The sequence below is a fragment of the Aspergillus neoniger genome (genome assembly GCF_003184625.1).
Source record: "Aspergillus neoniger CBS 115656 unplaced genomic scaffold BO87scaffold_2, whole genome shotgun sequence".
Classification (NCBI taxonomy): Eukaryota; Fungi; Ascomycota; class Eurotiomycetes; order Eurotiales; family Aspergillaceae; genus Aspergillus; species Aspergillus neoniger.
In genome coordinates this window covers 59843-87268 of record NW_020291130.1, presented here as the reverse complement: position 1 = coordinate 87268, position 27426 = coordinate 59843, and the positions used below count along the sequence as shown (strand labels likewise).

At 50.5% G+C, this 27426-nt stretch overlaps 8 protein-coding genes across 8 annotated transcripts; 5 read left to right on the top strand and 3 right to left on the bottom strand.

Annotated features, from left to right (window-relative positions):
* Positions 1-320: 320 nt before the first annotated feature.
* BO87DRAFT_372198 (FAD-dependent oxidoreductase) lies at positions 321-1633 on the bottom strand. The gene has a single exon (XM_025622229.1). The coding sequence runs from the start codon at positions 1586-1588 to the stop codon at positions 332-334; it is 1257 nt and encodes a 418-aa protein (XP_025484455.1). The 5' UTR covers positions 1589-1633; the 3' UTR covers positions 321-331.
* Positions 1634-2544: 911 nt separating this feature from the next.
* BO87DRAFT_402961 (kinase-like protein) lies at positions 2545-3712 on the top strand (the record flags this gene model as incomplete). The annotated part of the gene is made up of 5 exons (XM_025625725.1): positions 2545-2645; positions 2703-3007; positions 3048-3259; positions 3313-3413; positions 3448-3712. The coding sequence occupies 5 exons, from the start codon at positions 2545-2547 to the stop codon at positions 3710-3712; spliced, it is 984 nt and encodes a 327-aa protein (XP_025484454.1).
* A 428-nt stretch (positions 3713-4140) lies between these two features.
* BO87DRAFT_372196 (haloacid dehalogenase-like hydrolase) lies at positions 4141-5219 on the bottom strand. The gene is made up of 2 exons (XM_025622228.1): positions 4881-5219; positions 4141-4821 (listed from the first exon to the last, which is right to left on the bottom strand). Exon 2 carries the CDS (start codon positions 4749-4751, stop codon positions 4152-4154), a length of 600 nt encoding a protein of 199 aa, XP_025484453.1. The 5' UTR covers positions 4752-4821; positions 4881-5219; the 3' UTR covers positions 4141-4151.
* BO87DRAFT_454836 (uncharacterized protein) lies at positions 5216-7194 on the top strand (the record flags this gene model as incomplete). The annotated part of the gene is made up of 7 exons (XM_025628596.1): positions 5216-5391; positions 5445-5476; positions 5533-5572; positions 5635-5773; positions 5829-6647; positions 6701-6979; positions 7033-7194. The coding sequence occupies 7 exons, from the start codon at positions 5216-5218 to the stop codon at positions 7192-7194; spliced, it is 1647 nt and encodes a 548-aa protein (XP_025484452.1).
* Positions 7195-9485: 2291 nt separating this feature from the next.
* BO87DRAFT_348583 (AMP dependent ligase/synthetase) lies at positions 9486-11943 on the top strand. The gene is made up of 3 exons (XM_025620973.1): positions 9486-10156; positions 10209-10625; positions 10675-11943. Exons 1-3 carry the CDS (start codon positions 9836-9838, stop codon positions 11680-11682), a joined length of 1746 nt encoding a protein of 581 aa, XP_025484451.1. The 5' UTR covers positions 9486-9835; the 3' UTR covers positions 11683-11943.
* Positions 11944-13807: 1864 nt separating this feature from the next.
* BO87DRAFT_74805 (putative stress response protein Nst1) lies at positions 13808-17960 on the top strand. The gene is made up of 5 exons (XM_025629532.1): positions 13808-13885; positions 13981-15203; positions 15271-17157; positions 17212-17325; positions 17382-17960. Exons 2-5 carry the CDS (start codon positions 14081-14083, stop codon positions 17849-17851), a joined length of 3594 nt encoding a protein of 1197 aa, XP_025484450.1. The 5' UTR covers positions 13808-13885; positions 13981-14080; the 3' UTR covers positions 17852-17960.
* A 689-nt stretch (positions 17961-18649) lies between these two features.
* BO87DRAFT_348580 (vacuolar protein sorting-associated protein 35) lies at positions 18650-22136 on the bottom strand. Its single transcript, XM_025620972.1, has 5 exons — positions 21780-22136; positions 21063-21700; positions 20051-21009; positions 19453-20001; positions 18650-19398 (listed from the first exon to the last, which is right to left on the bottom strand). The coding sequence occupies exons 1-5, from the start codon at positions 21914-21916 to the stop codon at positions 19081-19083; spliced, it is 2601 nt and encodes an 866-aa protein (XP_025484449.1). The 5' UTR covers positions 21917-22136; the 3' UTR covers positions 18650-19080.
* Positions 22137-23616: 1480 nt separating this feature from the next.
* Positions 23617-26828, top strand: BO87DRAFT_454832 (ankyrin repeat protein; the record flags this gene model as incomplete). The annotated part of the gene is made up of 2 exons (XM_025628595.1): positions 23617-23881; positions 23929-26828. The coding sequence occupies 2 exons, from the start codon at positions 23617-23619 to the stop codon at positions 26826-26828; spliced, it is 3165 nt and encodes a 1054-aa protein (XP_025484448.1).
* Positions 26829-27426: the final 598 nt, after the last annotated feature.

Here is a 27426-nt window from a genome sequence, read left to right as displayed (position 1 = left end):
CAGTCAATGCATGACATAAAATCTCACTACATTCATCCCTGGCCAGCTTGTGTCTGCGCTTTCTACACCCCCCTAGGACATGGATAATACGACACATTATACCCCGGTACCGCTGCGTATATTCTAGGCTTGAAATAGACCACTCATAGAGCTTCCCGGTGAATGGAGTTCCCAACATGATAAATGCTTCCGAGACATCGCTATTAGCGCCGCATTAAGGTACAGGAATGAGTAGAGAGTCCGAACCCCTCCGAAAATATTCACAATAAGAAAGGTGAAAAAGAAAAAAAAAAACAAAAAAAAAAAAAAAAGATGTGCCAGTCCGAATCAATCAGATCTTCACCTCATCAATATCATAGACCAAATGCTTCTGACCAATTCCCCAAGCTTCCAACCCTAACCGGTTATATAGTCCATAAGCAGCCCACGCCATATTCTCCTTCACCCACAACCCCAACGGACTGACATCTTTTCGCTTCTTTCCGTTCTTGGCAGCCAGATTGTATATCTCCGTGATGCGCGGTCTGCGGATCGCCTCGTATTTGGCAAATGCATCTTCCAAGCTCCGCTGATCGTCTTTCAGTAACCGCGATAGCAGAAACACATCCTCCAATGCCATGGACACTCCCTGGCCCGCATGAGGCTGCATCGCATGCGCTGCATCCCCGAGCAGCACCGTTCGAGATGTATGGTACTTCCCGCCCAGCGGGAGCCGGAAGATGGGATAAAACCCAACGACGTCCGTCCGATTCACCATCTCCGTCAGTGCCTCCGGCCATTTACCCTTGCCTTCGCCGATAATCTTCAGAATGGTATCCTTGTACTCCGCAACCTCCTTTTGACGTCGCTCCTCCCATCCGTCTCGCGCATTGCCAGATTCCGAGTGAGGGATAGGGGTTTCCCGGGAGAAGAACCAGAAGAGCTTATCACCAGACGGAGAGCACGGCATCATCGCCAGAATACCCGTGCGGGTGAGAAAGGCGTTGGCATGCGTACTCAGCTCCCCCGGAAGGCCTGTGCAGTCAATGACGGACTGTGTTCCCGCGATACCGGAGTATTCGGGCACAATGGACGGATCGACATGCAGTCGACGGACACTAGAGTGAAGACCATCGCATCCGAGCAGGATATCGGCTGTATCAGTTGAGCCGTCGGAAAAGGTCACGGTGACATCTGTTGGCGACTCGGTGACGGAGACAATGCGCTTGTTGTAGTGGACAGGTATTTGGTCTTTTGCAACGGCGTCAAGGAAAACACTCTGAAGGTCTTTGCGACGAATACGCAAGTATCCGAAGCCAGTTTTCTGGCTTGCCCAGCGAGAGATGTCGACTTTGGCAATGTCACCGTTTGGCAGAGAGTGCATCTCCATGTCGGTGACGGAGAATCCGCGTGCGACAACTTCATCATGCAGCCCTAGTCGATGAACCAGGCGCATTCCATTTGGAAATAGACCTATAGCACCACCCAGGGTGGTTGGTTCCGGGCGTAACTCGTATACGGTAATGGCAATATTGTTGTTACGGTGCAGTTGGAGGGCGGCAGCGAGGCCGGCGGGACCTGCACCGATGATGATGGCCTGATTAGGCATGTTAGCTAGATCATATAGCTAAAGAGAGTAGACTCACCTTCTGTACAGCAGGCATATTGGTATATTACTTGGAAAAGTGCTTGGATTGAAAGTGGATTGCTGATGAGGCCAGTCAGCCATCGCTCGTCTTATACTTCAATCTCAAAATCAGTACCTGATAGTATCGGGTTTAGTCCCCGCGGAGACCGGGGGAGGCCGTGGAGGGAGTTACCCAAATAGGTTTAGACTGGTACATGATACCAAGAAGTGACGATCGTTCCTGTGGCTCACCCATATCCATCATATGTACCTGACCCAAAGCAGTGGCGATGTCTTTCTTGTTTTAAACATCGACATGATCGAGATAGAATAAGTGGGCATGATTCGTGGGTGACAATGAGTTGTTCCTGTGCATGCGCGGCCTACTGAGTCTATCAGCTTATCAGAGAATAGTACAAAGTAGCAGTGATCGGCGAAGAGCAACAACTGACATGTGATGGCGTTCTTGCTGGTCCTATCCAATTAGGCCACTTTCCCTGCGATACCTTGTAGACAAATTCATGGGGACGGTATCCATTGGCTGGTGTTTATTTTATGTCTCATACACTGACGGCTAGAAGCATCTCCGGTGGGCAAATGATGGAGTAAGAATACACAGCCGTTTGAAGGTATATTCTGTCGGGTGGAGACATGACTCGAACATCTCAGGATAGGCTTATCAGCACATGAGTCCTCCATGTTAACGCTTCTCAGATCTGTGGTCTCTCCCAGTGATCTAGCTAATGCGGCTTCCAGCCATACTTCTTCTTTTTCTGCATAATTTAATTCTGGCAACCTCTTTCTGTTGAGTTATGGATTACTTGTGATAAACAGTACCAGCCTATTACATAACCTGCTTGGAACCTTGGCGCGGTTCTGAATGCCACGGGTTCCCATGTTAATTCCTACTCCCTAGGTGCGGCTCAAGAAAATGTACAATGCCAGCCAAGGCTCTATTTTCTGTGGGTCAACGTCTTAAAGGTAGAGTAGGTATCTATAAAGTAACCCAGCAGATTTTGGAATTCGTTTACTTTGCAGTGTAAGTGCTGGCCATGCCCGGTATAAGCCATCTAGAACACTTAGCCGTGACCGATAGGAATCAACACAAGAAACCCGTTGTCGTGAAGAGCGTTGAAGGCCATTGGCGCCTCCACAATGAGCGTGACGTTCTCAATCGTTTTCAAGGTCACTGCCCGAACCTGCGCCCCCTCCTGGATGAGATCCAAGATCCAGTGGAGCCCCCGGCTATAATTCTGAAGTATCTTGATGACGACGTGACACGGGCGTCTAGGAAGCAAAGACTTACCAGGCCAGAAATCAAGTATGTGGCGAAGAATGTACTGGAAGCCTTGCAATTGTTGCATGAGGATGGCTATGTTCACACAGGTTTGAGAATATCCCGTGTCGCCACACATAGTGTTTGTCCTGACATTGCTTCCAGATACAAAACCAAGCAACATTCTCGTAAATTACGGCAATGGAGAGAGTCGATTTCCAGACGTTCAACTGGCCGACTGTGGGGGTGTTGTCACTACTGATTCGGAGTACGCTAAAGATGGTGTGCGGACCGGAACAAGCCTCTTTCGGGCCCCTGAGGTTCATCTTGAGATTCCGTGGGGCACTGCTGCAGACATCTGGAGTTTTGGGGTGACGGTTAGTTGACTTTAATCCCTTGATATGTGATGGCAAAGCTAATGCATCAATAGCTGATTAATCTAATTTGGGGTTTCAATTTCCACATATTTGAGCCGGATGTACCAGAAGGCGACGAGTTATACGATGTCAAGATCCTGGTGCTTCATCACCAGTGGTTTGGACCGTTCCCTATCTCTTACAAAGAGATTTGCGATTAGGAGACACAAGAAAGTATTGTGCATTATGTCTGTAATCCCGCCTGAAAAACTGAAACCGTTTCGGCTCCTGCATGAAAGGGAGATTTGTGATGCAGACAAGGCATTTGTTCTTAGGATTATGAAGCTTGACCCAAGGAATCGGCCTACCGCGAAAGATCTTTTGCAAGATGAATGGTTTACCGAAAAGTCGGAGAGGACGGTGGGATGGTATTCCAAACAGGAGTGGAAGGAAATGCATCAGAAGGGCAGATAGCAGTAGATCCAGCGAGATGTCTGTTTCCAATAGTAAGTAAGTCTGTGTGGAAGATAAACATTCTTTGGGGTATTATCAGAAACGAAATGGATCTGCAAGATAGGCCCCATGTGCTATTATCTTACAGGAAGTACTGCACTGGCTACGTATCATATCTATCAGTAGCTGACACACTTCCCAGGCTAGTAATATCTAGTGACCAAGCTAGTGCCGATATGCCTGCCTCTCGGCCGTCAACTTCTCCCTTCTCATTTATTTTCCGCAGCAATTATCTTGTCAGCCATCGCTGGCAGAGTGTCTGCCATGACTTCCATCTCTCCAAATAATTCCACAATTGGCTCCTTTTCCCAGATGGTGCAGTACGCTCCTTTATACCTGTATCATGTGTGAGCTTAGTCCTGTATCCACCGCGATAACGCATCATTTAGTGCATCTGTACTCACCCCGCACGGCGAGCCGCCGAAACGTCCCACATATGTCCAGCAGCAAACCAGGGTTGTCCGTGCTGGGAGAGCTGCTCGAGGAGCGGTTGGTACACCCGCAAGTCTGGCTTGCCTATTCCCTGCGAGTCACAGGATTTCAGATTCTCTGCGGGCCATTCGAGTCCAGCGTTGGCGAAATATCCCCCCACTCTCGCGGCGTCCCCCGCTGTGAGTGCCCAGACAGTGAACCCAGCATCACGCAACTTAGTGACGCACTCGGCCGCTCCTGGGCGGAGTCCAAGTTTGGCATACCTACTCATGATAAACTCGAGATCGCTCTTTGTGGCAAAGCTTCGCGGGTCTTGGATGCCTGCCATCTTGAGCATTCGCCAGAAGAGCAATTCCAGACAAGTAGCGAATGTCTTATACTGGCCTGACAAGCTCAGATATGTGTACTCGCGCTCCGCAACCTCGATCCATGTGTATCCTAATAAGGAAGGCTTGATTCCCTCCGCACGGAGACGGTCGCCCAGTTGCGTGTCGATCGCTTCGAAGAGGACATCGTAGGAGACCAGCGTGCCGACAATGTCGAACACCACATTCTTACTTCCGGTCATGGTGCTGGTGCTGGTGCTGATCTATCGTAGGGATCAAATGAGAAGAGCTGGGAGTGACTGAGAGTTTAGCGTTCGTTCGACTTGCCTAAGCCATTGGTCTACCTTCTTATACACCTGACTCCAAACTAGGAGACAGGGTTCATACAGAACAGATGATCAGCAACCCCACTTTTGCTTCCAGTAAACTCCAGCTTTTCCTCATACAGAAATGGGGAAAGACTCGGACTACTCCGTACTATTATCTACAACTGGCTGTTGACGCCGCGAGTCGCTATCAAAGCTCCAACCTAGCTTATCTCGGACGCAATGTCTCCATTTCGCTGCCGCTTTCCAGATACGACGGCTATAATGGCCAATGACACTTATCATACCTTTTGTGACATTCACCAGAACTAACATATAAAATGCCGCTATAGGCCCTCTCTCCGATGGTCATGTAGTCAGTGGAGTAAGCTATCGTTACAATGCCGAAGATAGTGGACGTCAAAGACACCGTTGTCGACACCGACCTTGAAAAGACAGATGTTGCCAAGGGAGACAGTGAGCTCTTAGGAGCGAACGAGGATGTTGGTTACCACCGGTCGCTCGGTAGTCGTCAGATTATGATGATGACCTTCGGCGCTGGTGTGGGAACTGGCTTGTAGGACGAACCCTATATGCTGCTGGCTCACTTTAATTGACAATATCATCTAGATGGGTCGGTACAGGTACTGCACTGAAGTATGGTGAGGCTCCCCTGAGCGAAGCGGCCAAGAATTTTGCAACTAATTGCAGCATGTAGCTGGCCCTGGTGGCATCGCCGTTGCATACACAATCACTGCGTAAGTCTATCAAGCTGCGCTACAGCTGCGGGTTTGCTGACATGCCAACCTATCATTATTAGATTCATAGTGTACTTGCAGTATACCTCTATCGGTGAGATGACGACATTCAAGCCGGTCCATGGAGGCTTTATCAGACAATGTATTGAATACGTGGAGCCTGCATTTGGATTCGCAGTCGGCATCAACTTCTGGTTCTCGGTAGGTAGCTCGGCCAAATCAAGACGATGTATGGGCGACTGATCGTTACTGGCAGTGGGTAATTTGTATTCCTGCCGAAATAACTGCAGCTGTTTCTGTGCTTGAATTCTGGCCAGCAACAGAGGTTGTCCCACTTGCAGCGTATATCACTATTTTCCTGGTAGTCATTGCCGTAGCCAATTGTTTCGGTGTGCGGGTCTACGGTCATGTTGAGTATATCATGTCTTTCGTCAAGGTTCTGGCGATATTTGTCATGATTTTCTTCATGTTCATCATGACTTCGGGCGGTATCCCGGCCACACATGGCCCAATCGAATTTCGCTACTGGCGCAATCCCGGCGCATTCAACAACGGCATCAAAGGTATCTCTAAGGCGTTTGTCCAAGCTCTGTTCAGCTTCGGTGGCGGAGAGCATATCGCAGTCATTGCTGGAGAAGCCAAGGACCCCCGCCGTACCATCAAGAGAACTGTATACCCCGTGTTTTGGCGCATGTTTTCGTTCTTCGTGGTCAACATTTGGCTTGTGGGAATGTGTGTCCCTTATGATGATGAAAACCTCATCAATGGAAGTGGCACATTAGGAAGCCCATTCGTCATTGCCATTGAGCGTGCAGGCGTGATGTGGCTAGCGCACATCATAAACGGCTTCATATTCTTGACAGTGATTAGCTGTGGCATCACCAGTGCCTATATCGCTAGTCGCAGTCTTGCAGCCTTGTCTGACATGGCCATTTTGCATCCTTTCTTTGGCCGCAAAGACACTGTCGGAAGGCCCTACGTCTCTCTAGCCCTCAGCCTCACTATAGGAGGGGCTTTATGCTACCTCAATTGTAACGACACCGGAGCTACCGTCTATGGCTGGTTCTCATCCCTGGTTAGTATCTCACTTATTTGAGATCGTTGATATCCTATACTGACATCCCACGGGTATCTGTATCCGCCTTATTCCAATGGTCCGGAATCTTCATCTCCCACATCCGATTCCGACAGGGTCTTGCTGCGCAGGGTATTGATAAAAAGACACTGCCTTTCCGAGACCGAGTGGCTCCTTACGCCCAGTATCTTGGTCTCGTTGTGGTCCTCTTCATCGCAGGATGCGAATTTTACTTAGCGTGCTTCCCCTTCGGCGAGAAAGGGTCTGCAAAGAGTTGGTTTTCATCCTACATCGCGGCGCCTCTATTCTTCCTAGATTACTTCGGCTACAAGGTGAGTGATGATCATCGGAAAGTCTCACTGAAATACGTTGACCGTTCGTTTAGATCTACTATCGCTCCAAGCTGGTACGGCCGTCAGAAATGGACTTCTCGGCGGCAGCTGCTTTTGATGAAGAAGATCGGGCGAGGGCGGCTGTTGGTTATGAGGCAGATACCGGAACAATGAGCAAGATTGGGCAGTACATTAAGAATCTTATTTTTGGCTAGGCACGAATTGCAATATCAGCAAGCTCCGGTAGGATTTTGCGTTAAGGCTTCAAAACCTGGTCAATGGCCCAAGCAAACTCTGGACAGTACACATCAATTTATTGTACTGGACATATTTACTGATTATACACACTCATAACTCGGTAGTAAATATAGGATTACCAACAACATGATCTATCCCAGTGGGCCTGATGCTATTTATATTCAATGGGGCGGCGGGAGGGACTGAGGCGTATTAGGACAAAGAAAACCCCGAAATCACCCATCATGAGTAGTAAACACATCGTGGAGATCAACTTTTACTTAACCGCTTTCATCTCCTCACTGACTGTATTACTATCTTCTGCGATCACACTTTAACGACCCTACTAGAAACCCATGTCGTGGTCTGGCCCTCTCACTAGCGTACGATAGTCGCATCTGGTTGCAGTCCAGCTTGCGGCGCAGCTCTCTTGCATAAATTAGGCAATTCTAGTGTCGAGAGCCGAAGATGAGCGCGACCGGCTCATACAAATGAAAATTATCTGCATTCCCCTCTCCAAAATCGGGATCCTACTCTCAGCTAGATCACCTAACAGCCAGTTGGTGAATCCTTTTCGAACTGAAAGCTGAACCATTCGATTCATGCTCCCGACGTTGAACACCGAGCGCCTCTAATAGTGATATGCCTGCTTCATCTCAGTGCCTGCTAATCAGACTAACAAGATCGCCGTGGGTCTCTGATCGTCTTAGAAGCGTCTCGTCTCTTGTTGTCTCTCTCAATTTTTATCTGCCTGACTCGCAATATGCGACCACTGACCGAATGGACGGAGTCCGATTCTCAACAACCCGACGCATGCTCTAGACACTCAAGATGTGCCTATGGGCTATCATTCAAATCAACCGCCTTGTGACGATTCTCTCGATTGTTGCATACTCGATAGAATAGTTTACCAGAGGTTTGATGGTGCTCCTCGGTTTGGTATAGCAGGTCTAATGCTTTTCTTCTCAACAGTGTCTCTATCTCTCAGACATCGGCTGTGAGTCCACTTATTGACGACGAGTCTGCGATGCATAACATATAGAATTGGAGGAGATACGCCCGCGATTGCAGATGCTTCGTTGGCACCTGCTCATTGTGGCTGGACCCTTCATATAGTGTTGGTCTACATCTGCTCAAAAAGCTCAGCAATAAGCTCTGGCCGTCACCCATCTCAAGGGCAAAGATGGCTTTTGGCAGCCGTTAGCAGTGAAATGCTTAATACTAGGACCATCCTTTAGCCATGACCTTTGGGTCGGGCGTTTTCTCCGGACGCCGTCGATTAATTCGGGGCGCGCGAGGATGCGCCATTAACCGTTCTGCGAATCAAAGCATCGAGCGAAACGGGCCCGGACTGCGCATTTATCATCCGTACCCAATGATGGTCTCACCGGATGGCCTCTACGGATCTATGGGGGCCATTTATCTCTGGCCTCGCTTCCTTCGGCATCTACTGTAACCGTCACCGCTTATTTCCAAGCGCGGTTCATAAAACCGACGGACACAAAACATCAAAATTGAGACTTTGCCTGACGCTTCAGGAAGGAAGTGGCCGGTCAATGAAGTCATTAGTCTCCCAGGATTTCCTCTATCGGCTCTTGGAAGAATCCTGCAATTGGGGTTCGATCAATGATGTTCCCGCAAATTCTAACCTCCACCCTTCAACCATGGTGAGCCGGCCCGTTAAGACGTCAATCGCAAATTCCATCTTGGCCGGCTGCCGGAACATGCCAACTTCCACCGGAGCGGAATTGATCTGGAAACGACAATCGCAGATGCAATTGTGGAGCAGCCTTCAATTCCACGGGCGCACACTTGGGCCAGGCTGATCGGCATTCCCTAGTGCTTCTATCATTCCGCTAACCAAATAGTCGAGACAACTGCGGAGCACCTCATGGCCATCCAGGCGCCACATGGTGCAGTGCAGAAGATGAAAGGGGTGTTTGCGCCTTTGTACGTCCGTGTCATACGATAAGCTGGTCCTAAGTTAAACCTGGCCATCATCAAAGAGCGCACAATTGGGGGGGTGCCAAACGAAAAGAGCGTATGAACTACTAGACTCGTTGGTACAAGTGCCAGCGGCCCGCCAGTCGTCGTGGCGCGGGACAGCGGCCATTTCCGAGCAAAGAGCCCACTCTCAGTGTGCTTGCTAGTCAGTTAGTAGTTACAATTGACTGAACCTTCCTCCGGTCCGTTCAGCCGATTACACTTACAGTACGGCAGTCTTCCTCTTAGTTTCCTCCTTCTTCACGGAGGTTCCTGGTGCGGCCCACGGGCTCAATTATGCATATTGCAGGCACGGGTCGCCCAACTATCATTGAACGAAAGACCAATTTAGCGCAGACCTAGACACGCAGGTCGATGGATTCCCACGAGGGGTGAAAACGTGCTTAGTCGCATCCAGTCTGTGGCATTTGCTTGGGCTAAGGTCCTTTGCACTTGGTTTACTGACTGACTGCCTACCCACCACAAGAGTTTGAATTAGCCCGCCACGGCCAATTTCCCCCGGGCAGTCATATCACAAGCGACAACAACCTCATTTTCAGACACGGCCTTGGGGATCGGCAGGTCTTCTCAGATCCCATCTACTAGAGAACTAGGCGGTCTTTACCATATTTTAAAATGGCTGCTTGTAACGGCACGGAGTCGTGGGTTCGGGGCGGGGAAAAGTTTAGAGGACATCGACTGCTTCCTGACATTCTCGATTACTACGCCCATGACGAGCCCGATCGCGTATTCGCTGCTATCCCCAAGACGAAAAGCGTCATGGATGGTTACAAAGACATAAGCGTGAAAAAGATGGCGACGGCAGTAGACCATATGGCTTGGTGGCTTGAACGCGCTTTTGACGGAGTGCCCAAAAAGACAACACTGGCCTACATTGGCCCCCCTGACCTCCGCTACCCCATTTTGCTGCTGGCGCTCATGAAGTGCGGGTGGAATGTATGTGTCTATTCTCTCTAGAAATAGTATCCGATACTGACCCATGAGACAGGCAATGTTCGTCTCTCCTCAAAACACCCCCATCCAGAATTTGGGCCTTTTGCAGGAAGCAAACGTCTATGGCCTTCTCTATGCGGACGTCATGTGCTCGGCAGCAGAAAGTCTTCAGCAATTCGACCCCTTCATGCAATCTTTGCCGGTGCCAACACTGGCCGAGCTTTTCAAGTCCAAGTCCCCTCCATTCCACTGGAATGCTTCTTTTAAAGAATTCCAGAACAAGCGCTGTCTGATTCTGCACACTTCCGGCACAACAGGCCAGCCAAAACTGGTCCAATACACCCACGGCACTCTCGCCTGCGCTGATAATGATACATTCATGTCTGTCCCAGAGGGACGTCGTGCGCAGAATGCAGATCAATTCAATTTCTCTCCACCAGGACGCTATTACTCCCCTTTTCCGCCTCACCACGTAAGTAACTCTACGCGGCCTTCGTATTCTTGAGCTCATGGATAAACAGCTCGCTGGCCTCCATGCATTCACCCTTTTGCCTCTCATCTCACGTACGGCTGCTTTCGTCATGGGTCCTCTTACTGTCCCACCAAGCGGGGCCCTGCTGAGCTCCATCATGAAACAACAGCCGCAGATACGAGCCATCTATGTTCCCCCATTTCTGGTAGAGCAGTGGATGCTTGAGCCAGATGCTTATGACCAGGCACGACGGCTTGATTTCATCCTTTGTGGTGGAGCGGCGTTGGCACCTAGTGTTGGGAATAAGCTCAGTGAGGTAACAAATATACGCCAGATGTATGGCTCTATTGAGACATGTCACATCCAGGCGCTCAATCCCCAGCCAGGAGAGTGGCAATATATCGAGTTCAACAATCTGCCGGAAATTGAGATGGAGGCTGTGGGTGATGACGTCTATGAGCTGGTTCTGCACCCAGTCGAGAGCTCACGGCCATATCTATCCCTTGCTCATAATTATCCCAAGGTACACACGTGGCGCACTAAAGATCTATTCAAGCCTCATCCCAACAAAGCTGGTTTGTGGCACTTTCATTCGCGCACCGAAGATATAATCGTGCTGGAAAATGAGCTCAAAGTGTGGCCTATTCCCATGGAGACTATCCTGAGAGGAGATCCTCATGTTACAGGGGCTTTGATTGTGGGGAATGGTCGTCCCGAACCAGTGCTTCTCATTGAAGCCAGGCAAAGCTCCTATCAAGAAATGAGTAGAGACGAGCTACTGGACGCCATTTGGCCATCTGTCGTCGAAGCCAATTCCGTTGCCTCCGAGCACGCAAAAATCCAGCGATCCCGGATTGTTTTGTGTCCACCGCAGCTCGGGTTTTTCCGGACACCTAAAGGGACGGTCATGAGGAAGCCAACCGAGTCCCTGTATGCCGAACTGATCTCTGCGACGTTCACGGAAGAGGATGACAGTAGCAGCGGTGATGAGTATGACTTTTCCGGCGACCGAACAGAACTCGGCATGCGCGAGGCAGAGCTCCTGACTGCGACCTGACACAGCAATTTCATTCAACATTTGCGGGCAGAAATGGCGCTATGATATTTCCACACGGTTTCCAGACGTTTCGCATCGATTATTGGGCCATACAACGCACAGATGATTAACATGGATGACATCTGGCCTGCCAATCTCCGGAATACTTTGAGGCGAAAGGACCACCAACAGCTTCTGGACCGAGACAGGGGCACCACTACCAGTATCAGGGGACAGGAAAGATGCTGGCTATGACCCCGTAGGCCGTCAAATGCCGTGCCGTGTCTCGGTTCGGTGACAGTCGTGAGCGCCCTCGTATGGTCGGAGATCTATTTTGGGTTAGTCGATTGCCCTGATCATGTTGATGTGGTGTATATGACATGCTCTGGAGCCTCTCGGTCTTCCATTTGGCTTCCAACCGTATGCAAACTTGTGCTCTTTACGAGTGCTATTGCGGGTATTTTGCGGGAGTAGCCAGCAGGCATTGCGGAGGAACAGTGCGGATCAGCATTGGATTACGAGATAGGTCAGCCAGGAGGATCGCAGGACTCACCATCTTCAACTTTTATAGACACATCATCTTTTTTACTTTAGGTTATATTTTGATCGCTACTCTGTAGCCGCACGACCAATTCGAACAGACTTTTGCAATAGACTCAGATAGTTCTGCCTATTGAGTGTTTCACGTAAAGTGATTTGTATGTCTCAAAGCATTTATAGATAGTTGTAGTTACGAATGTTTGAGTTCGGCATCTTAAACCTACAGTGAGTGGCTATAGCACCTATCACACTTTTGAATTTCACATGGTACTAAGTTGTTTCCCCTCACATTCAGAAGACGACGTCCCTTACAATCATCCCAAGAATAACACTGCCCTTCAAAAGGATCTAATGACACACAAGAGAACCCTTGCAATCAGCAATAATAATGCCCCCAATTGTGTGATACCAAGCTTATGCCAAGCTAACCAACAGTACTAGAGACACCGGCGGTCAGTGGGGAGATTGATTACTCCGCACTGAGACATCCATGCCAACTATGCTAAAACCAAACGAACACCTGCAGTCACCTGCCCATCAGGGCATGTCACTTTCAAGAAAAACAAGCCTGTTCAATCGATCAACATTTTTTACCCCAATCCAGGGATACCTGTGCAATCTACTCCGGATGGGCTGACAGCGTCAGATCACGTCAGGATGGAATGCGCGCGCGCCGATCATGAGATTAAAACCCCCCTCTTTTTGGGGGGTTGGCTTTTTGGTGACCCCGCAGGAGAGTTAGGAAGAAGGAAGATGAGGGAACGCTATAATAGCCCAAAACCCCGGTCATATTAGAGGTTAAGTTCCGACGGTAGTCCGAGGTACGCAGTGGGAGGTTGGAGAACGCTACGAATTACCTCTCGGATTTAAAGCTTGGTTTAGATATAATACATGTTTGTTTTTGGCTGTTTGACTGGTTGGGTGGCTGGCAAAAAGGGCGCTTAAAGACTAGGCAGGTGATCTTGAAGTTGGGCGCTTGATTGCATAGATCTCTATGGTGGGCAGATTGACAAGTGTGAACTTTAATATAGAGGGGATGGTAAGTCCAGGTTATTTTGATTGGTGGTAATTTCCATAAAAAAGATGTGATATATGTGATATATAGAATATATGTAGAATAAGACACAGTTGATCCCTATATGTAGGCAGAATAGATAGATTCAGCCTGAGAACTGAGGCGAGCAACCTCGCTTGCGGCGGCTAATCCAGTTGCGGCCAGCGGCACGGCAACCATCCAGAGCCCAACGCCCGGCGTCAAGGTCCACCATCCAAACCCCATCATCTTCGCTGTGTCTGCGCCTGTGTCGCCGAATCCCCTCCTCCCATCTCCGGTTTGCTGCATTCACTCGCTGTCATCCGTCTCGCCTTTTCACATCCTCTTTCTCCTCCCCGCTTGTTCCATATCTCCCCCGATTGTTGGGGGATTGAACGCTATCCTCCCCCCCCCTCTCTCTCCCCTCTTGTCGTGCGGTTCCCGGGTCCTTTCCACCCCTCTCCGCCCTCGTTCCCCGTTTGTCGACCCTTGGGATTCACCCCAATTCACCTGGGCGCTTGCTTTCCACCCGCGGCCTCTATTTTCGCCTGCCTCGTGTTAATTCACCAGACATCCTGGATTTGGGCCTCCCCCTTGTCCCTTCCTCCATCCCCAATAATCTCCTCAGCCTTCGTCCCCGACCGCTGTCCGGTGAGCTTTGAGTCTACACCCTCGCTACTATCTCTTACCTGGCTATCTCCGCCGTACCCTCCTGCTGACTTTTTCCCGCCGGAACGCTTCCCTAGCATGGTGCTTAGGTCGGAACATCCTAGGAGACTGAGAAGCCCGCCCTCTTCGTCCTCCCTACCCATCGCTATCATAGCCTCCTAAGTCCTCACTTCTCCCATGGCTCCGCCGCAAACGCCCCGGCCGAATCCCGGTTCCACAATGTCCGATCCTGCGTCGACATCCATCCCTGCACACGCCACGAACGGCGAGGCCCATGCGCCCAACGACCACCACCACGACCAACTTCCCTTATCAGACTCCAAACCCGTGTCGGTTAACCGCAAGAAGCAAAAACGCAGACAAAAACAGGCCGCCCGCTTGGCTGCGGAGCGTCAGTTCGGAAACGGCCACATCTCCGCGGACATGTCTGAGCAGAACGGTCTGAGCCCTACCGCGCCAGCGTCTCATGTATCCGACGAGCACGACCTCGACGAACGCGCCAACGGCGAAACGTACTATGAGGAAATTCACGACGCGACACATGATCTGGACGACCGCCCGCCGAGTCTGTCAAACGGGCAACCGGGCCAACAAAATGCCACGGCTCGGAAATCCAAGAAGAAGAAAGGAAAGAAGAATCGGGCCGGCTCGCAGACCATGGGCGATGAAAGTTCGACTCCTCTATCCACCCCTTCTGTCTCCATGTCACAGCATCTGCCCCCGCCATTACCGCCGCATCTGCCTCATACGCTTCTGAAGACGGGTAAGGACCGCAGCATTTGGAACACCTCCACGCAAGAAGAGCGAGAGAACATCAAGACGTTCTGGCTTGAGCTTGGGGAGGAGGAGCGACGCCAGCTCGTCAAGGTTGAAAAGGATGCGGTTCTGAAAAAGATGAAGGAGCAGCAGAAACACTCGTGCAGTTGTACCGTATGTGGGAGGAAAAGGACAGCCATCGAGGAGGAATTGGAAGTACTATACGACGCCTACTATGAGGAGTTGGAACAGTACGCCAACAACAACCAAGGCTCGTTCGAGAAGGGCCCGCCCATGGTCCCGCCTCCGCGTTTATACCACCCGCCTCTACGATCACCCGGTCAACATACACGGACGCAAGGCCAATTTCATCCCTCTCGAGGCCGAATTCATGAGTTGCCGGAAGACGACGAGGATCTGGAGGAGGACTACGATGAAGATGATGAGGATGACGAGCCGTACAGCGACGACGATTACGAAGACGAGGAGACCCGTGCAGCTCGCGCGGATTTCTTCGCCTTTGGGAATAGTCTAACTGTCAAAGGTAGGCGACGACCGAGGCTTTTTAAATTCTCGGAAGCTAGATACTAATCTCTTTGCATCACTTGCAGATGGCATCCTTACAGTCGCGGACGATCTGTTAAAGAACGACGGGAAACATTTCATCGACATGATGGAGCAATTAGCTGAGCGCCGAATGCAACGTGAAGAGGATACCCAGTACGGCATAGCAGCAGCACACCAATCCCTCCATGGCGGCCACAACCACGGTCCTCTAGATGACGACGATTATGACGAGGAAGAGGATGAGGACTACGATAGTCAGGAAGATGAAGATTATGAGGAGGATGAAATGGTCAGCTCCGGGAACTGGCCGGGTGGTGATGCAGTGCAAGCTGACTCGTTTCTGCAGGACGCCATGACGGAAGAGCAACGCATGGAGGAAGGCCGACGGATGTTTCAAATATTTGCGGCCCGAATGTTCGAGCAGCGCGTCTTGACAGCCTATCGAGAAAAGGTCGCAGAACAACGTCAGCAGAAACTGATCGAGGAACTCATGGAGGAGCAAACGCGGAACGAGCAACGAAACGCCAAGAAAGCGCGGGAGGCTCAGAAGAGGAAGGATAAGAAGAAGCTCCAAAAGCAGGCCAAGGAGGAAGAGAAGGCGCGGAGGGAGGCGGAGAAGGCGGCCGAGGAAGCTGCGGCCAAGGCTGAACAGGAGAAGAAGCTGGAAGAGCAAAGGAGGAAGCGCGAGGAACAAAAGAAGAAGCGAGAAGCAGAACGCAAAGCCCAAGAAGCGGAGCGTCTCCGTAAGGAGGCGGAGAAGCAAAAGCGGTTGCGCGAAGAAAGAGAGCGACAGGCTGAGATTGAGAGAAAGCAACGAGAGCAGAAGGAGCTGGAGAAGAAGCGACGAGAAGAAGCACGGCAAAACGACCTGCGGGAGAAGAAGACGAAGGATGAGCGAGAACGTCAAGTCAAGGATGCGCAGACACGTCGGGAGGCCGCCCCCAAGACCGAGTACGAAGGTCAGGAGAAACGCGATCCCCAAGCGAAACGAGTGTCGCATACAGGACCGGTTCCGATCCCAGCCAGCTTGCAACACGCCCAGGCGCTCCCTGCATACTTGCAGTCGCCGCATTACCAAATTGCTACTCCTATTGTCCCCAAAGCTCCGACACCTGCCAGGCCGCGGCAACCGTCTCAACAGGGCTCCCATACATCGTCTCCGCGGTCCCAGCCTGCAAGCACCGAGCCATCACAAGTATCCATTTCCCCACGATCGATGGCGCCGTCGCAGTCGTCAGGAGCGTCCAGCGTTACGTCCAAGCAGGGCCATGGACAACCGCCGTTGCTTCACCACCCCCAGCCCTCGACTCCCCTATCTCCCCTTGGTGCGTTGAACCGCCCTCATCCACCCGGATTCTCGCCATCGAACCCGCCTGGGTTGGGCCTGGTCTCCCGTCCACCGATTGGTCATGACTTACCTTCATACCCGCCGCATTCGGGCCCGCTGATGAACCAACTGCGAGGGTTTCCTGCGCCAAGTGGACTGCCCGTGCTTCCAAGCATGAACGGAACTCGTCCTATGCCTCCGGGACGTGGCTTTCCGCTCGATCCAGGACATGGTCTAGCATTCCATCAGCAGCCCATAACCAATGCGTTCGCTGCGCAGCCGAGCGGGCTGTCTCATGCTCATTCCAGACAGCCGTCCAGCTCGTTTGAGCGGTCGCCTCTGGATGCGCATGCCTTCCCAATCTCCCGGCCTAGCCCTATCAAGCGCCCGTCAAGCACCCAACAAGACCAGAACAACCGGTCAGCGCAGCGCGATGTGGATGATCTAAGTGCGCATCTGGGCAGCAGTGCTCTTCTCGATGACAGTGATGTTCCGTTTACTTCGAATCTCTCCCAGTCGCTTCCTGGCGCGACTGCTCCTGGCACCTTCCCTGGACCGACCCGAGCCAGCTTTGCAGGAACGTCCCTCTTCGCAGATCCCCTAGGTAAGTACCGTTGACAAGTAGTCATGGCTGTCGCATAAGCTGACAACTTCATAGCAGCCAAGCATAGTGGTTTCCCGATTGGCCCGAGTGTAGGAAACACGTGGAGTACACAGATTCCCTTCGGCACGTCTCCTTTCCCCAGCGCTCCCACATGGGGAACAGGACCTGGTCAGTTTCACCTCGACGTCAGTCCTTTCTGTGCCATCAACTGACGACCTTTATAGGAAGTGGCTGGTCCAACAACGCATTTGCTCCCGGCGGTCACCACCGTGCGCATGCCTCTCGGCCCGTGACGATACGACTGCTGGTCATCCAAGCCTGCAAGCAACTCAACATGATGAGCCCTTCCAAGGGAGCCAGTGGGTACCATGATGTGAACGTTGTCCTTCGTCAGGTAAATCAGCTACGGCCGCCCAATGAGCCTCCGATCTCGTTGAAGGAAATGCTGGACATCTGCGACACGGAAGGCAACTCGCAGAACGGAGGCGGATCGTTCTCAATCAGGAGCGATGAAACGGGGGAATGTGTCAAGTTCGAACCGGACACAAACAGTGCGTCCTCAGGTCACAGAGGCAGCATTGTTCCAGGGGAAATCGGCAGTCCGGTTCCTAGTAGCAGTCTTCCAGCGTTCGGCGGGATCGGCTCATCAACACCATCCGTGCTCCGACAGTTTTCTTCCCCTACGGGGTTCTAGGCTTCCAGTTGCAATGGCACGAGAATCATTGATGACATCCTCACTTTCTTCCCTTTTCCGTCATCTATTCCTTCTCCATCAATTCCTCCTACTCTACCGAATGAAAGCGTCCATCATGTCATCAAACCCTCTTCCATCCTCATTCCTATCTTCCTCCACCCTACCACATCACTGATGAGCTTCCTCGTGTTCCGAGTTCCCCTTTTCCATCTTCTCTTCATACGCACATTGAACAGACATCAATCATGTCATGTACGTTACGTTGTTCTCTTCTTTTCGCTTTGCTTGTTTTTGCTTGCACCACTTCCCCACCGGAAATCCAGGTGGGTGTACTGAAAGTGAAACCCCCGCCATTTTCTTGTTTGCTTTTCCCTTTTTCCCCCTTATGTAGCGATTCCCAAGGAGCATTATTCCAAAAGGCTCCCAAATACCTCATGTTCGTTTGAAACTCCGTGTTAAAACAATTGCATGATGCGAATCGGATCTTTATCAGGTGGTCAATTGATTGACTGATCCTGATCGTTCCGTACTTAAACTTCTTCTACCTTCTCTTCTTCCTTCTTTTTCTAGTTCATACCGTTCAATTTTGGACGGTGGGGTTATTGTAAAATTTGTGTAGTGGCGACCAGATAAGGTATGAAGTATTGATTAGTTAGATAGTAAGGCATCGTAGGCAATATACTAGTATCCAACCAACTAGTTACCTAATACTCACTACGTAGTAAGCACCATTTTTTAGGTGTCTTCAGTCTCTGCCCAGTAGTACTAAAGTAGAAGCTATCCTAGGATAGAAAATTGCAGGATACTATCAATGATAACAGTAGACGTAAATTAGAATAGCAGAATATGATATAAGTAGAATGGAATCAAAAGCTTTCTATCGGAGATCAAATTTTCCTCCCTAGCAACTATAAGAAAGGTGAAAAAAAAAATAGGGTATGATAATGATGTGAAGATGATGATACACTGATTGATATAATCGACTCGAATTGAGGGCGGACATAAGATAGGGTAGGGTAGGGTAGGGTGATAATCGGTTCATGAAGCAGAAGGAATAGACGTGGGTGGGGAGAGAGAACGGACAGGGAATCTTACACGCGCGAGGCTGGAAGAGAAAGAAGAAGAATAGAAAAAAAAAAACAGGGCAAACGGATGTTTGGGGATACATGGGCTGTAGTGGTAGTGGTAGGTGACATCGCTCATTCATACGGGAGGAGGGTCATGCAATTTCACTGTCTGGGATCGGTGACTACGCCTTCGAAATCTCGGGATCGGATGTAATCCAGTGTACGTTGGAAGTGTCGCTTCGGGCCCTCCAGGCTGGGGTTGGGCTCGTTTTCGTCCGTCTGGAGGTTGGAGTGGATGAGTTCGATAAGGCCGTTGAGGTATTTGATCGTGACGGTTTCGTTCTGTTGGTCGAAGTAGTAGACGTAGCGGTTGAGGATCTCGACGAAGAGTTCCACGGACACGGCAGTGTCCATGCAGGCGTCTGCGACGCGGAGGGCCCGTTGGAGGCACTCGAGGACGCGCTTGCCGTCGCGGTAGAGCTGATTGATGTTAGAAATTGACTGTGGGATGTCACTAGATGAAGGTGGACTTACGTTCTTGGGGTCTTCTTCGCCTCGTTGGGGGTTCTCGACAACCCACCACAGGTGACTGGCTAGGTATACAGCGCGACATTGGTCGGGCTTCTTCAGCAGCTTGCTTCCATGCAGAGCGGCCTTGGTAATGAGGGTATCATAGTTCTCCTTGGAGAACCCGCGGGTGCCGTGGAGAGCTCCCGCAATGACGCAGACGGCTTGGAACTGAGCACGTGAGTCACTGATGGAGTCCTCGTAGATGGTGAAGGCTTGTGCAAAAAATTCGTAACTGAACTCTTCGAAGCCCGTCTGGTCCGCCACTTCTCCGCACATCACAAACAGACGCAGGGACAAATCAGCACAACCAGGGTTCACACGCTGGTAGAGGTTGTTGACACACTGGTGCATGAACCGGTAAAGGGCTGAAGACTGCGACTGCCAGTTGTCGTCGTAGTGCTCGCGGGCCTTGAGTTTGCGTGCCAAACGGATCGAACTCGTGACCAGGGCCGGTGTTGTGTATCGGATACGCTCGTTACCGTCGAGGTAGGCCTTGCGGGTTGCTTGGAGTAACTTAAAAGGAGGTTAGTGGTGGTCATATCGTTTTGGGAAGAGGCATTACCTTCAACTGGGTATCATTGTCTTTGGCCTGGATCAGATGAACCAGACGTGCAAGCCACCCTTGTTCCTCAATGGTCTCATCAGTCTCACCTCGCCGCTGAGACTGAATGCCAGGATAGCCCATAGACTGCTGAGTGCCTTCCTTGATCAGAACCCTTAGGGCTTGCAGCACGCGGTCGAGGTTTTCCGTAGTCGTGATGAAAGTTCGGTTCTTGAGAAGACTGCGAGCGATTTCGCCTGCGACAGCTCGCCGGGTCGTGTAGGATTGCGAAGTCAGAAGTGGGATGTAGTGGGGCAAGGCAAGAGCCGTGAATATGGAGGCGTAGGAACGGAGAGGTGCGGTAAGGAGGTGCAAAAGGTTCTGCTGTGTCGGGGCAGAGTGCAGGTCGGCGTGGTCGGCATACGTCGCAGTCTCTTTAGTCGCAAAGTCGAGGATTTGATCCACAAATTCTAGGCGATCCGGGTAGGTGTTAAGAGCCAGGTTGACAAGCGAAACCAGAAGCGCCATTGTGTCTTGAATAGGGAGACCGCGGCTCTTGATCAGGTTAACCACTTGTTCATAGAAGATGTCGTACAGCTTGACATCGGCTGGAATTCCAGCCTTGTCGTCGCCATTGGCCGTGGGCTCGCCTTCTGTCGTAGCTTCAGCCTGTTCAGCGTTATCCGTTGCGGCTTGCTCCACGCCGTTCTCCTGGGTTGCTTCTTCCGGCGCTTCCTTCTTGGTCTCCTCAGATACCTTGAGGTTCCCAAGGAGCTTGGTGACAGCCTCCTCTTCCTTCTTGATTCTTGCATCGGGCTCGGCGGACGACTCGGTCTCACGAGCTGCATAAGCTGACAAGCGGTCCATCAATCCAATGACAATTTTCTTCAGGTCCACGTGGGGGTTGAGTCGACTGATTGCGGATAGCAGGAGATCAAGGGTGTGCAAGTGAAACTCGTCAGGGAACACCTTGGTGATTACTGCACCCTCAATTAGCATGCCAGACCTTCGACAGACAATTGCGTCATGTTACCTTCGAGGAGATACTCCTGCGCCAAAACATCACGACACTGAACGACTTGCTCCAGCAGTGCCTGTAGTATACCGGATTTGTATCCTTCCAGATCCACCAACTGGCTGAGTCGCACAACGTTGCTACCAACAAGCAGCTCCAGTTCCCGGCGCTCCTGCATCCGCTTCTCGCGCTCGCGAGAAGGGCCCTGGTGCTGGAGTCGCACCCACAGCTTGTTCATCTCGACGAAATTTGTCAAAACGAAGCTGATCGAGTCCTGCAAGTTGCCCTCCGGACCGTCTCCAGAGCCTGTGGGCAAGTGGTCTCTAGCCTGCCCGGACAGATAGTACCGCAGGAACAGCCCGCGGATGGGATGCTGCACGCCTCGACTCATCTCCATCATGTCCTTCATAATCTCTTTGACCGGCGCATCCTCCACAGACATGTATACCGTACCTACGGTAATCATAAGATAGAGTCGCGGGATGATATTTCCGGCATATTGAACGAGCTCGTACAAATCCGCTAGATGGTTAACCGGGTGGTTCTCTTTCAGGTAGACGGAGAGGTGTCGCAGGGCATCGAAGACGGCCATGTAAAGTTCGTAGTATTGTTTCGGACCCAGGCTAGGGGTTCGTAGCTCGGATACCAAGGTGGACCTGAAGCAATTGGCAGAAGACATCAGTTATCTCGATCCCAATGTCATTGCTGCCTGGAGTATCCGAAGCTCAAGCTTACCCGCATTTCAACGCATCCATCAATTTCCCCGGAGTTTCCAAGCATTTTCGCATCATCTGCGACTGTTGCCGCACGACTCCCAATGCCTCCTCAAGGAGACGGCTCTGGTCTTCGGGGGCCGCTACCGGGGTGGCCATGGCGGATATGAGGTGATGATGTGGAGGGGAGTGTCGGACTCAGTGGCTTGAATCGGCCCTTAAACACCTGGTCGGAAAGGGGGAGGGGCGGAGAGGGGAATTCGTGGATGGGAGCAACAGAAAGGCACGATGCGCTAGAATATCAGGCGGGGATTCAAACAGCTCCTGATCCATAGACAGGAGTAGGATAAAAGGGACAGCAGGAGCAGGAGAAGGTGGGAGGATGGGAAGGTGAATGCGAATGCGGACATGCGATCAGAATGCCAGTTAGTTTACGGCCTGGGGCTGGGCGTGGGTTATGTAATCCCCGCCCCATCGCTGTACGTCACACTCTCCCCAGGTATAAACACTTTCTTTCTTCTCGGGGATTGAGAATATAGATATCGTGATATGCACTTTTACCACGGGAGCACCACGCGCGACCTTCTGAAGAGACTTGTACTAATACTTTTGAGTGCCAGTATATCTTGCCGGGCCAATATTTGAAGAATGCCTTGACCCCGTGCTGGTGACCGAACAGGCTGATGGATAGGCATTTGACAGCTTGTTCCCTCATCTCAGTCGTCTGTCTCTGCAGGGGACAACTTCCCTAAACTGCACTCAACTCCCTGACGTCGACAAAAATGAAAGATAACGTGGCCATATTGTAATGAACCAGAGTTCAATTAATTCATTGGACTGCCTCTGGATCCCACCATCTCCACATCCGTCACACCTCGTCTCGCGTTCCCCGATCACGGCAGGGTATAAACTATTGTTCGCTAGCAGCAGGCTGGCCAAAGACACAGGTCCTAAGACACTTCGAATATCGTTGGGAAAGTGAAGTCGATGTCTTCATGGTAAGGACAAATCATGTCTTCCGAGTCTAGTTTCCGCTAGTCTCTATCTCTCGCACTCCCTGAACCTGGGAGAGATCAAATGGCATGACCAGGCTGCCGACAGTGCCAGCAGAGGGGGTTTTCAAAAACGCAAGGCAGATGGGGTGACAATACTCACGCATGGGGGGCGCACATAAAGGTCATCCTAATGCGCATATAAAAGATCATCCTCATGCGGGGTAATCTCGATGGCGGAGGTTCAAGCCCGCTAGTCAACTGGATGTAGTGTGCTATGAGACATTGTGGTATTGAACAAGCATTGCAGTTTCCACTGGCGCAGAGGATTGCCATCAGTTCGTCCTTGCGTAGGGAAACCATAGCGCCTGTTGACTTCCATCTCTAGGCATAAATTCCGTATGCGAAGCTCGATTATCTATTTGATCGAGCCTCGATTTAGAACAGTCCGTATACCCAGTCTTTACGAACACATGAATTTACGTCGGGTTTAACTGGCGTCAACGACTAATTGTATGCCCTCAGTACGGATGAAGTCTACTCCGTCGATCAAGTTGTTGGGCATCTTCTCCGCAAGTGGAGAGGTTTGGTTAATGGAAAGGAAGATTGATCGTCCAAAAATGTATTGGAAACCACTGGTTGTACATCCCTGCCCTCAGTAGCGGATTCGGGGATGGAGCAGCAAAAGCAATCACGCCTATCACGCCTTTCACTAGGTGCTTAGACCGTGCCTTTAGGCCATGTCTTTAGGCCGTATCTTTAGGCCGTATCTTTCAGCTGCTGCGTGTTCAGCCGCAGACGAGAGAATCGGACTTGACATGACAGATTCTTCCCCCCGTCAACACCCCCGAAACACGCACGGGCAAGATGGGTTGTTTGGGATTGAAAAGGTTGCTTGGAAAGAAGCCAACGCACGAAAAACATGTTCAATCAGCAAACACGGCGGTTGCAAACGGGGCAGTTGGTCCTCGGCCAGCTCAACAAGATCGGCCTGTGAAGTCAACCGATGCTTCTCTCAGCAAGGAAACACCGGCCCGTGATGAATCGCTCTGGGACCAGGCGTATAAGAATCTCGATCCAGGCTTGGTTGAAAAATATGAAGAATTATTGGCAAAACAAAGACAGGAGATTAGTGAGTTTCATCTACTTTTCCTGGGTATTGAATACTAACAAGGAAAGATGATAATTCTTGCAAGAATGGAACCAACCGCCAACAAGACTTGGACATCATCATCAATCACGGGCTTCATCAGGCAGAAATCCAAAGGACGGGTGTTCAGGAAGGCTTGGCCCAAGCTGCAAGCTGGATTTTGTCCGTGAAAGACTTCATTGGAGAAGCGGTCAAGGCATCGCCAGAAGCGTCGTTGGCATGGGCAGGGGTCTGCATTGTCCTGCCATTGCTGACGAACCCCCAGAGTGCGGCACAGGCCAACAAGAGTGGATTCACGTATGTCACCGGTCGCATTCGCTATCATGTCGAACTGGAGCGGATTTTGTGGTCAACTTCCAGCCCGAGCTCGGATCATACGGAGCTGAAAGAACAATTCAATGCCAACATTGTCAAGTTGTACCAGGAAATCCTGCACTTTGAGGTCAAGAGTGTTCTGCGCTTCCATCGCAGCTGGCAGCGAAACTTCGCTGGTGATATCTTCCAACCGGAAGATTGGAACGGCATGGTTTCCTCGATCAAAGATCTGGAAAAGTTGGTCCAGCAAGATGCTGCCACCATTAGCACCGAGGTATCCCGACGGCATCTAAACGAAGTGGAACAAAGTACTCGCCACAACTTTGAGTCAATGCAAAAGCTTCTTCCATTGGCACAACGGCACCTTGAAGTGGATATCGAGGCTCTCAACCTCCAACGCCAGATGCATGAGGAAGCATTGTCGGTCAAGGAACAAAGATGTAGGCAGCTTTTCCGCCTGGCCAGAAATGAGGAGGACTCTTCCTATGAATTGTACAAGAGCCGAGTTGATGATCGACTCGAGGGCACCTGCGAATGGTTTCTAGAACAGCCCCATTTTAACCAGTGGCTGGACGATGATAGTGGGCTTTTGATCGTTTCAGCAGATCCTGGTTGTGGCAAATCTGTTCTTGCCAAGCATCTCATCGACAATGTGTTGCCCCAGTGCAATCCATCCGCCACGATATGCTACTTTTTTTTCAAGGATGGAGACCAGAATACACAGAAACAAGCTATCTGCGCATTGCTGCATCAGATCTTTACGAACAAGCCTGACTTGATCAAGCTTGCAATGAACGTAATCAATGACAACGGGCAGGAAACCGTCAACGTGGTTACTAAGCTCTGGGATATCTTTTCCCGGGTCATCAAGGACCCTGCTATGGGACAAACCATCTTTGTATTGGATGCGCTAGATGAATGCAAGGATTCCGAGTTAGTTGACCTGACAGGCAACATTAAGTCCATTCAAAACGATGGTGGAACCAGGGCTAGGTTCTTCCTGACCAGCCGACCGTACGAAAATATCATATCGGAATTCCAAGAGCTCATTCATCATTCTCCCCATATTCACATACCGGGCGAAAATGAATCCGACAAGATCGGCCAAGAAGTGAACATCGTCATCAAACATCGTGTTGAGCGCCTGGCTCGAAAGAAGCGTCTCTCTGCCCCCATCCAGAGCTACCTGGAAGAGCGACTACTTCGAATGGAGCACCGGACATACCTTTGGGTCCATCTTGTTTTTGAATACTTCGAAACACATAGCTTTCAAAAAGTCAAAAAAGGGATTGACAGGGTTTTCATCGATAAGCTCCCCAAGGACGTCAACGATTCATATTGCAAGATCCTTAGTAAATCTGAGGACATGGACATGGCGCGAAAGGCCTTTTGCATTATGCTGGCTGCATCCCGCCCCTTGACGTTGACGGAGATGAACATTGCTGTCAATCTAGACCTTGACTCAGATGAGCTGGATCTAGAATCGGACGAAGACTTTCAGGCCTCGTTGCGAAGCTGGTGTGGTTTACTTTTAATAGTGAATAACAAGAAGGTGTTCTTCCTACACCAAACAGCACGAGAATTCCTGGCGCAGAAAAATGGCTTTGGTCGCTGCAGCGAACGTGGCCCAATTGATCCAAAGGAGGCACAAGGCGTCCTTGCAATCAGCTGCATCACATATATCGACAAGTTTATGCCACGGGCTCATCAGACCAATTCAGCTGAAAATCTAACTTCGATTGACATAAATCAAGACTTCTCCAAATATTCTGCTGACGGGTGGTCTTCCCATATACAGGCTGCAGCACTGGAAGATGACCAGAACCTGGAGCCAATCCTCACCAGAATCTGTAATCCAAAATCCGATGTCTTTGCCTCTTGGTGCAGGGCTGATCCCGGGGCCGGGGGGGATGAAACCCGCAATACATTGTGGGTGGCCGCCAAATTCGGCCTGACTTCGGTTGTTAAGAGAATCCTTCAAAACGAGGAGATCGAAGACGCTTGGGACTATAATGCGGAACGAAGGATTTCCCACGTCGCTGCAGCCTGTTGTAATGTCGAGGTCCTTAATCTCCTGCTTGACTGTGGGAAACTAGACTGGGATATGAAGGACAGCTTTGGTCAGACACCTTTCTTCTACGCCATAGAATCAAATCATGTAGCAAGCGTGCGATGCTTGCTTAATAGTGGCAAAGCTGATGTCCGCGAAGACTGCGACAAAAGCACACCCTTGATCTTCGCATTGCTCTTCTCAAGCGACGAGATGGTCGAAATGCTCGTTCATACTAAAGGCATCGATATGAACGGGTGCTACTTTGGATACAACGCGCTCGCAATGGCAGTGTACAAAAAAAGATATAACATGGTGAAGCTACTGCTTGATATGGAGGCGGTAGAGACGAACCCATCGTTCTCGGGAAGCATAACACCACTAGTTGTGGCGGTCATGCGGAATGACGAGGCCATGGTCAAGCTGTTACTGGATTCAGGAAGGATAGACCTGAATCAGCAGTGTGAGCAAGATGGTATCACAGGCACAGCTTTGAAGTTTGCCCGATCGATGGACCGGCCTAGAATAGCAGAATTGCTCGTTAAGGCTGGCGCGGTTGAATAGATGTAATGCCTGACTTTGAGATAGCATAGTCATCCGTCTGAAGCTCATGATGTAAAATCATGTACCTACGGCAAAAGTGTCCGCTTTTATCTCTCCTTTGCCTTTCCATCCAAAGAGGGCAATGAATAGATATATAGACACGGCCCATGATGCAGCTATAACCTAGTAGATTTTGACCTCACTGCCGAGTAAAAACTACGTCAGTTAAATCTGTTCCATTCAGTACATCTAGACTAGAATATCAAACACAAGGGGAAAAGGATGAAGAAATCAAAACAATAAAAATGTGAAAAAAACAATAAGCCCTAATAAACAAAGTACTTAGTAAAATAACTTAACGTAATACAACGATATGATGTAATCCGTTCATGTGTCTCTGAACACTGCTTGCCATCACAAACAGCGGCCGGTTTATTCAGTCCATTTGCTGTCTTCTAGTAGTTAAATCAAGTGCTTCTTCATATATCATCCAGTCATTCCAATTTTTTATAGCAATCTATCCTATACCTAAAATAACCCAACCACAATCTAGACCTAGTATGAACCCGAAATCGCAACGAAAGCAATCGCTACCTCTTATCAAATCAACAAAAACCTT